Source organism: Charadrius vociferus, unplaced genomic scaffold, assembly GCF_000708025.1.
Source record: "Charadrius vociferus isolate BGI_N301 unplaced genomic scaffold, ASM70802v2 scaffold1089, whole genome shotgun sequence".
NCBI classification, from domain to species: Eukaryota; Metazoa; Chordata; class Aves; order Charadriiformes; family Charadriidae; genus Charadrius; species Charadrius vociferus.
In genome coordinates, this window is record NW_009649968.1 from 67,900 (window position 1) to 77,649 (window position 9,750).

Sequence of the window (9,750 nt, forward strand, 5' to 3'; positions counted from 1 at the left end):
GGGGGGGAGAGACGAGGGCGGCAGCGGGCGCGGGGGGGTCCCGTCCCGCAGCACGGCCGTGCCCGGAGCTCACCGGCAGCTCCGGGGAGGCTCCTCCACCCCCCTCCCTGCCCCGCATTAAACGCACAAAGAGCTTGAAATGACGCGGTTTATTTTTGAGGCAAACAGGGAGGGGAAGTTCCAGTCCAGAGACTTAACTTAAGCATCAGCATCTCCACCCAGAGACACATCAGCCCCTTCCCCACCTTCTTGGGGTGGTGTGGTTTTTGTTTGTTTTGTTTGTGTTTTTTTTTTTCCTGTTCCCCAGCTCAGCCTCCGGCCGAGGCGGCTCCATGCGGCTCTTCCCCAGTGCCCGGTTCTTCCCGGCGGCGACTCGACCCCTCTTATTCCTGGGCTGCCTCGGGCGCGGCGGGCTGCTTGCTCTGATCATCGCCCTTCTTCTTGTGCCCCGAAACGATGTCGTCAATGCGGAGGAGGAGAACTGCAGTCTGGGGAGAAAAGCCCGTGCCCAGGTCCTGTCAGGAGCTCAGCGCAAGGAATAAAATACAACCCACCCGGCTTTCACACCAAAGACCCGTCCTCCTTGATTAAATAATAATTAAATTATTCTCTTGGCACAGCAGAGGGGAAAGGACACGGTGCGTGTCACAGGAGCACACGGCAGGGACACCCCAGGGAAAAGGGGACAGGGATTATTTCCAGCTGACCGACAAGAAAGGGACAAAGCAGCCCTTCAAGCAACAGCTTTGGATGCAACACCAGCGAGCGAACGCTCAAAATATCATCTTTTAACAGGGGAGAGCAGCTCGTGCAAGGCCACTCCGAGGAGCCAAAGGGCAGAAGCCCCCGGGGCCACCGACCGGATTCCAGCACACCTCTGGAACTCCGGTCCTCGGGAGATTAACTCCTCCTCGCAGCCGGCAGAACGAGGTGGGACGGAACACGGCAGATTTAACCACAGGCTCAAAACTCAGCCCCTCTGAAGGCCCCGGCAGGGGCTCCCATGGGTGCCGCATCCTGCTGTCGCACCTCCAGGCACACACCGCCCTGGGGCGAGCACCGCAAACACCGCGGTGCGCCAGCGGCAACGCTCCCCTCTGCCCTGGGACACCTTACGGGGAGGCTCTTGGGTCCCACCCCTCTCCTCACCTCTACCGCTGTTTTGTAGGTCTGCAATTTAACTGCCAAAGGTTCCCAGATCCCCAGGTCCTTCATATCCACCAAGGCTCCGCTCTCACCGTTCACACCCCATGTCTGGCTGCCCTCCTGGGCGTGTTTTGCCTGGAAGCATAAAGATGGGTCGGCACTGACAGTGTAAGACATCAAATTCACCTTCTGGAAAGCCAAACTGACCACGGGCTCAGGAAAATAGTAACAGGTCATTAGAATTTTCTCAATTGTGGAGTTTATACAAAAGCATGTTACCGAGCACCACCTGAAAGACTTAATTACACAACAAGTTCGATGTGGAGACATTCTTTCTCCTGCCATCCAATCTCATCTCAAAGGAAGATTTTGATTTTGTTCACCCTCGGGGTTTTGTTATTGTGTTTTTCAATTCCGGTACCTCAAACAAGCTATTGAATTCACAGAATGGTTTGGCTTAGAGGGGACCTTAAAGATCGAGTTCCCACCCTCTGCCCTGGGCAGGGACACCTCCCACTAGACCACCATGAAAATTCCATTTTCAGGCTTTCAAATTTGGCACAAAACTCCAGTAAAAATGTCTGCAGCACAGCCCAGGCAAAAAACACACGCGTCTTTCAGTCACCTTCAGCAGATGGGTTACTTCAACACAGGTTTCCTTTAACATAAAAGCTGCTATTGCAACTACTAAAAAGCTGCACCCTCAAGGACCTGCGAAACTGCAGTGCTATGGGTGATCGATCCGAGGGGTGGGTGGCCTGGTCTGAGTGACACAGGACTAATTTCTCTTCTAATACTTGGGAAAAATGCACTTTTGGAAGACACTAGCGTCTGAATTTGTGAAAATATTTCCTTTCTAGCCAGCTATGGGATGCGGGGTTCAAGGTCTGAGTGTTTTCGAGCTCACCAGGGGTGGGGATGAGGAGGAGCGAGACCCGGGCACTTGACCCAAACTGCCCAACAGGGTTAGTTCATACCATTGAGCAGCACATTCCATAGAAATTAGAAAGTTTTCTGAGGAGCTTTTCTCTCCTCTGATGGCTGCCATCCTGAGAACTCCTCACCCCGGTGCCGGAGCCCTGGTCCCTTCTCTTCCTCCTGAAGCCGCAGCGCTCACAGCGTCCCACATTTGCTGTCCCTGCTGGGAGCGCGCGGCTGAGCGTATGGCTTCTACAGATAGAATGGGCCAAGGATAATCCTTGTGTATTCTATATTGGTATCGGGATCAATACTGGTTCCTTGGTATTACTAATATTAATTATCTAGTCTTATAATATTAATTATCTAGTCTTATCCTATTAAATCTATTTATATTTCAACCCTTGGCTTTCCTTGTTTTATCCTAATTCCCCTTCCTGGGAAGGAAGAGCTCATCAGGTGACAGAATAATTGTCTGAACGACAATAAATGGTTGTGGGTTCCTCAAACCGTAAGAGCAGGACACGTCATGAAGGGGCCGAGTCCCTTCAGACGACCCCACACCACACGCCTTACCCTGAGCGAGGTCAGCACACGGATGGTACTCGCACCGCAGTTCTGGATCAGCGTTCGAGGAATGACTTCCAGAGCCTGGGCTACGGCACGGTACGGCCACTGCTCCACACCCGTCATGCCTTTGGACTTCTCTGTCAGAGCGTGGGAAACAGCCATTTCGGTAGCTCCCCCGCCCGGCACCAGCTGCGGGTCCATGAGGACATTGCGACACACCTGCATGGCATCCTGAAGGTTGCGCTCTACCTCCTGCAAGAGGCATCAGAGAAGCGGGGATTTAGCGGTGGCAGGGGACCGTAGCACAGCACCAGCCCGACGCACAGCCCACGCTCTGCTGCGCCGGTTCCTCTGCAGTACAGAATCACAGAGGATCTCAAGTTGGACAGGACCCATAAGGAACACCATAAGGAACCCTCAGCAAACACAAAACTCCCCAAAATCCCTCAGATTTTATTGATGTCCTAGACGGTGGGACTTAAGCGCGTAAGAAATGTCCATTTTTGGCACAAAAAAGACCCTCTTTACGGCTAACGCAGGGGGACCCGAATAACTTCCTATCCAAATCCCCCCTCTAGCAGAGCAGCTCAACCATTTATTTCTCTCTCAGGGATGGCAGACGTCCCACACGTACTGAGTCTAGTCACGTGTAATATTTTCACTGTGACATTTCAACATGTTTTCTCAGTTCTTCAAACAAGCTTGAGACCGCGACAGTAGGACAATAGTCATTTCCTCATTTATAACATATCTTCCCCCCGCCCCCCCCCATCGCTGGCCAAATAAAACCACTCCACTGTGCAGTGTCAGTAGCAACGGAGCTTTCTTTAGCTGTGATCAAAAATATCACAATATGCGTGTCAGGAACTTCATCTGTGATGAAATATTTCTGTTCCGAGACACTTCTTACTCATTTTTCTATACAAGATTTGCCTTCACTGTACACAGAACACAAGACAAATTCCTTTGTCACTCCAGAACCCAGAGGAAAGCCACGCTTGCTTCATCCGCATGCAACGGCTGCTCTGAAGGAAGCAATAACTTCTTGACACCAAGAAGGTGGCGAGGACAGGAGGGGAAGCAGAACGCGCAATAACTTACTGCCAGGATTTCTTTGCTGGCTCCGCGCAGAACGATCGTGCAAGCCTTGGGGTCTTTGCAATCAGTGATGAAGGCAAAATACTCATCTCCTATTTTTTTAACTTCAAAGAGTCTGGCTCCCGTTCCCACATCCTCCTCCCGCAGCTCGTCTGTGCGACTCACAATGCGAGCTCCGCAGGCCCTGGCACACAAACAACAGTCGAGTTAGACGCTCACAAAGAAGAACTGGGGGGAAAGGGCGAGATGAGAATGAAAAAGGCACACCGTAGCCAGCAAAAACGGGCTCCAGTGAGGAGACGGCACTTACCTGGCGATCCTGTTGTTGTCTGTCTTTCTCACTCTGCGGATGGCAGTGATGTTTGCTCTCATCAGGTAGTGCTGGGCCAAGTCTGAAATCAGGTTTGGGCAATTTTATTGACGAATCAGCGGTATCATGACAAACTTTGCATGTCTTCAAAGTAAAAAAGGGTTATGGAAAGAAAAAACTAAACGTAGCTTCTTGAACCAAGCTGCAAAGCAAAGTTACAATGCAGCTTTCCATGGTTTGCTAGACTCATCCTCACTTATATTTTCATATTGTTTCCAAAAGCTGGAAAAGCAAAACATTATTGTAAGTGTCCACATTCACAAGGCAACCTCAAGAACCAACTTCGACACCCGCAATGCAGAACTGTTTGCTAGAAAGCTAAAACACAAACCAAAACTGGGGTCCTGTTGAAAATCAGGTTTGTAGGGTTTTTGAAGTGTTGTTTGTTTGGTTTTCTTTTTTCTTTTAAAGTTACCGAACAGTGCATTTAACACAGCATGAACCTTAATGAGATGAATTCGACGCAAAGAAGGATCACGTGTGTTATTACCAGAAATTCCTTTCTCCGTGATGACCAGATCTGGCTTGACTCTCATCAGATCCTCGCAAATCTGCTGAATGTACTCTTCCTCCATCTGCAGGATGCGGGCAAAGTCTTCCTCCCGCGTTATTTCAATATCCGTCTGCACAGAAAGAGGTGTAAATATCTCGCTGTATTCCTTCCCAACCCTTCACCAAGTTAGACACAGATCCCCCAGCTTGAGTGATCTTAACTCCTCCAATATTGCCCAGGAAAGAGTTAAGGACAACTACACGGTGAAAAATACCAATCAAATAAATTAAACTGACACAGTGTCACGGTTTATGTGTTAATTAAAGCGCAGAAATATTTCTTTGACTCTTCACCATCACTTAGAGACACAAATCACTGCAGCTGCTTCAGTGCTGAAGAACACTGTAGCCTTAGTTCTATTTTTCTACCTTTTTCTCCAGGGTACTGACCCCACAGTAGAATTAACTTATAAACGCAAAAGGTCTCAAAGGCAGAGGATGAAGAGAGCCTTTTGCCACTCCTGCTTTAAACCAGCTATCTGGATTTCTTCCCTTTACTAGTCTTAAATCAAAAAGTTGCGGACATCTCTAACAGGACTCGCTTTACCTGGCTCTCTCCTTTCTTGTACTCTAGTGAACAATCCAGAAGGACGATGCGAGGATTCTTAATAAGGCGACGCATCCTGGGATGAGTTACATCTTTATTCACCATGATTCCATGCAAGACACACGAGTCTTCACTAAAACCACCTGGAATCTGACAGACAGAAGAAAGGGGGGAAAACAAGGCAAATCAGTCAACTCTACGAAAACCTGTGTATCTGTGCTCCTGAAACCATCCATCCCAGCAACTGAAAAAGGAAAACTCTCCCAGGTAACCATGACGCATCCAGGTCACGATCTGAGTTAATTTTAAGAGCACGCTGACTTAGATTAAGTGAAAAGCCACGGAACAACTTCAGAAACTGCTCACATCCTATTGCCTGATAACACGTAGTTGGAAGATGGAAACCGAAACATCTTCAGTGATCTTTTTGACAAATAATCTAAAATAGTTGAAATAACTGCCCCCGTTTTCACTGTAAACCAGCAAGGCTGATAGCACTGACTGAAATATCTTCAAGGGTGACGTCTGTGGGCTGCAGATCAGTGGCACAAACCTCCCGCTGCATTCTAGAAACACTTAGTTCAGAATGAGAAAGGGGTACCCAGATAAGAAATGGACACACTCACCTTTTCTACTTTGGCATATTTTTTAATATCAATTTCTTTTCTGCCATTTTCTTCAAACTCCACAGTCTTAACAGCATCGAGAGCAATGCTACAGGCCAGGTCAGACCAGCGATTTATTGCCTTGGTATTTATAGCACTCTTTATTATTTTAAGCATCATCTCTTTGTTGTTCACGTCCACCGGAGTGCTGACACAAAGGAAAAACCAAACAGTAAACTGAGTAATACTCCAGGCTACAATCTATTTGTAATCCCATTGAGTCCCTCTCCAATTATATTAAGTTATATTTTACTAACGTGATTCCCTGAAGAACCATCTTTAAGCAGTCCAGAAACCCCATATCCCTTCTCTCTGTCTCACACCAGCCCACACTTACCCAATTTTCTTTAGAATACTGATCATGTCATCCAGAGCCTTACGATAAGCCCCAATGATGACAGTTGGGTGCATCTGCTGCTCAAGGAAATGTTCAGCAACAGAGAGCATTTCTCCAGCTAAAAAAAACAAACCAAAATAAAACAAACCCATGAATATTCCCCAGATTAGTTAGTAGAACCACCAGTAGAAGCATACCAGAGAAGAAGTATCTCCTATCGACACAGAGAGCTCTAACGTCATCTATATCTTTCTTTATACTTAACTGCACTTGTCTCAGGGAAAGAACACAACTTTCCAAAGCATGGAGCTGATCACCTATCCTGGTTTGAGTCACACACAACTGATTTCTCTTCTAATGCTTGGGAAAAATGCACTTCTAGAAGACTCGAATGTCTGAATTTGTGAAAATATTGACTTTATAGCCAGCTATGGGATGCAGGTTTCAAGGTCGCAGTGTTTCCGAGGTCACCAGGGGTGGGGATGAGGAGAAGCGAGACCCGGGCACTTGACCCAAGCTGGCCAACAGGGTTAGTTCATACCAGGCACGGCACATTCAATATCAACTAGAAAGTTTGCTGATGAGCTTTCCTCTATTATAGTGACTGCCATCATGAGAACTCCTCACCCCGGTGCCGGAGCCCTGAGCCCTTAGCCCTTCTCCCAAAGCTGCAGTGCCCACAGTGTCTCACATTTGCTGTCACTGCTGGGAGTGCACGGCTTCTATGGATAGAATGGGCTGAAGGATAACCCTTCTATATTGGTATCGGGATCAATATTGGTTCTTTAGTATCATTAATGTTAATTATTTAGTCTTATCCTATTAAATCTGTTTATATTTCAGCCCCTAGGTTTCCTTGTTTTTTCCCTGATTCCCCTTCCCAGGTGGGGAGGGGGTCATCAGGTGAGAGAATAATTGTCTAAATGACCATAAATTGTTGTGGGTTTCTCGAGCCACAATATCACGCAAGGGTCTAATGAACCTGCATTCTCTTCCATGGAAGAAGAAAACCGATCAATTTTAAGGCTGGTAAATAACGAATACCTGTCTCATTAAGACATACTTACTGGGCCCTGATAAGCAAAAAGGGCAAACTTCAGCCTTAACCCTTTATAATAATGTATGTCTCATTCACTCTCCTTACCGAGGATAATTACAGATGTGGTCCCATCTCCGACTTCTTCATCTTGAGTACGGCTGATCTCAATCATTGATTTTGCAGCCGGATGCTGGACTTGAATCTGTACAGGAGCAATGGGTATGTTTTTGTTCCAGAATAGTAAAGCTGAAACTTGTTGCACCACTCAATGGAACAAATACACCTTTTAAACAATCAACGGCATTCTGCCCAACTACAGCAAAGATTTTTCTTACTTTTTTGAAACAAAAAATAAGCCCTGGTATTTCAGAATATTGCGTCTCCCACAGATTTTCAAGCATTACGATTTTTGTGATGTTATCTCAACAGTACTTGCACCAGAAAGACACCAATGATTTCTTGGTGTAATTATTTGGCATTGTAAAAGCCATCATCCACCCATAAGGTTTTGATGCAAGCGATTATAGCTACAGTTACCACAGAACTTACACCAGCCTTGTAAAACCTCCATGAAAACTTATCACGCTGGGATCAAACCTAGTTTTCTGAGTAGGAAGAACACTTGCTGGAAATATTTAACTCCTCCCCATTAAGTACCTTTCTTGGTACTGCTGTTTAGTACTTGCTGGCTCTCAAAACAGAAGAGGAAATAACAGAATTCCATTGGCAGCAATGTAACTGTATCCTGGAAGGGTCCGACTCGCATGTTAAGCAAGACAATCCTTTAGCAAAAACTTACTTCTCTAAGAATAGCATTGCCGTCATTGGTCATCACAATCCCACCCATGGGGTCCAAAAGCATCTGCAACCAAAAAAAAAAAAGCAATATTAGCACTGGCCCGTAGTATGTACAGTGTTTCTGGTCAGTATGCAGCACAGGTCTTTCAGCAAAAGTTCTTACCTTCATCATAGCTCTGGGTCCCAAACATGTCCGGATAATGTCAGCAATAGTCTAAGAGGAACAAAGGAAATGAGGCGATACAGGAGGGCACCAAAAAGTCTAGAAAACCCCATAGTCTATATGAAACAAGCAAAATTTAAGTGACCCAACGACTCTGCAGTTGCTTAGATGCAGCAGAAGTTAAGAATTGTGTGGGAATGAGAACAGAGGGATTATAAGAACACTGGCACCACACTAAATTCACTAAATCAGATGTCATAACTTACACACTTTCAGATTTTGCAGAGAAAGAGGTTTTCATGTGTTAAACCCCTCCGCGTTCGGTTACATTGCACCTATTAGTTTAACACTGAAAACTCATTTTCCATGCTGCTTCTACTCTGGATTCATACAGACTACAGAAAACACGGTTCAGATCCAGTTTTCCCTCATAAATAAACACACACATATATATACGCAAACACACACTTTAAAAAAAGAATCGAAATAGCCTGACATGAGAATATGGTACCTTAGCAGCAGTGATGTTTCCAGTCTGGACTTTTCTTCCAGACTCGCGTTTCACATTCTGACCTAATACGCATAGAAAAAAAAAAATTAATGTACAAATATAATTTTAATCTTACTAAGAAGGCCAAGCCTGAAACAGTGATAGCGACAATGCATCAAAGACACACTCAGTCATACACGCTTGATATATGACTGGTCCTAAATTAAGTTTACAATATAACTACCACAGCCACTACAAGAAAGGGTATTCATTCAAGAGCGTCAGTGAAAAGCAACACTCACTACTGTAATAGAATTCCTAATTAGCATCATAATTCAACTGATACAAAAAGCATTGCAACCCTGAAACATAAACTATTGCCCCAAGAAAATCAAACAGCGGCCACTCACTAGAACCTGCAAGATCCCACAAAGCCTAGGAACTGCTGCAGTTTTCAGTCAAAAAAAAAAAGTTACAGATGCTCATGCACAGTAAGTAGAACAATGGTTTAAAATGAAGCTTTATGCACCAGTGTCACCCGGCCTTCGGCATGTTAGGGTGAGCAGTACCACAGGCTCACCACCATATTTGGGGACCAGCTGTCAAAAAGGTCTGCCCCAAAGAATCTTTAGGCTCGGTGCTGCTTTTCTGTTATTACAAACCTAAACTGGACCAGCACAGATTTCCTTTAGTAGTGGATGTTTGTGTATATAGACTTAGAAGATGCAACAAAAGGAAGCAACACTAAAAGCAGCACCGAGAATAAGGTGAGCAGACCTATAGCAAAGGGGCCCCGGACTACAACAGCCTGACCAGCGCAGACGGCAAGAAGAGAAAGAGAAAAGAAAACCCCTCGGAAGACCTCGTATTGTGAGAGAATCACAAAGTCGAAGGGGTCCAAACGGGACCGCACAAAGCAACGCGCTGGGAGAAACAGAAGAGGAGAAACCAGCCCAGAGAGAGCGAGGAAAGGTTTAACGAGGAGCGGGGGCTCCGACGCCCTGAGGCCTCCCGCGCAGGGCGCACGCTGGGGCCACGGCCGGCGGAGGGGGGGGCA

The 9,750-nt window shown here is 46.3% G+C and overlaps 1 protein-coding gene across 1 annotated transcript; it reads right to left on the reverse strand.

Moving 5' to 3' along the window:
* Positions 1-355: 355 nt before the first annotated feature.
* Positions 356-8,780, reverse strand: CCT3 (chaperonin containing TCP1, subunit 3 (gamma); the record flags this gene model as incomplete). Its single annotated transcript, XM_009891590.1, has 13 exons — positions 356-488; positions 1,150-1,281; positions 2,641-2,886; positions 3,736-3,916; positions 4,043-4,124; positions 4,593-4,725; positions 5,202-5,351; positions 5,828-6,014; positions 6,204-6,321; positions 7,348-7,444; positions 8,042-8,104; positions 8,204-8,254; positions 8,715-8,780. Coding segments are annotated over 13 exons (1,611 nt in total), but the record flags the coding sequence as incomplete, so codon positions are not given.
* Between the last annotated feature and the right edge of the window lie 970 nt (positions 8,781-9,750).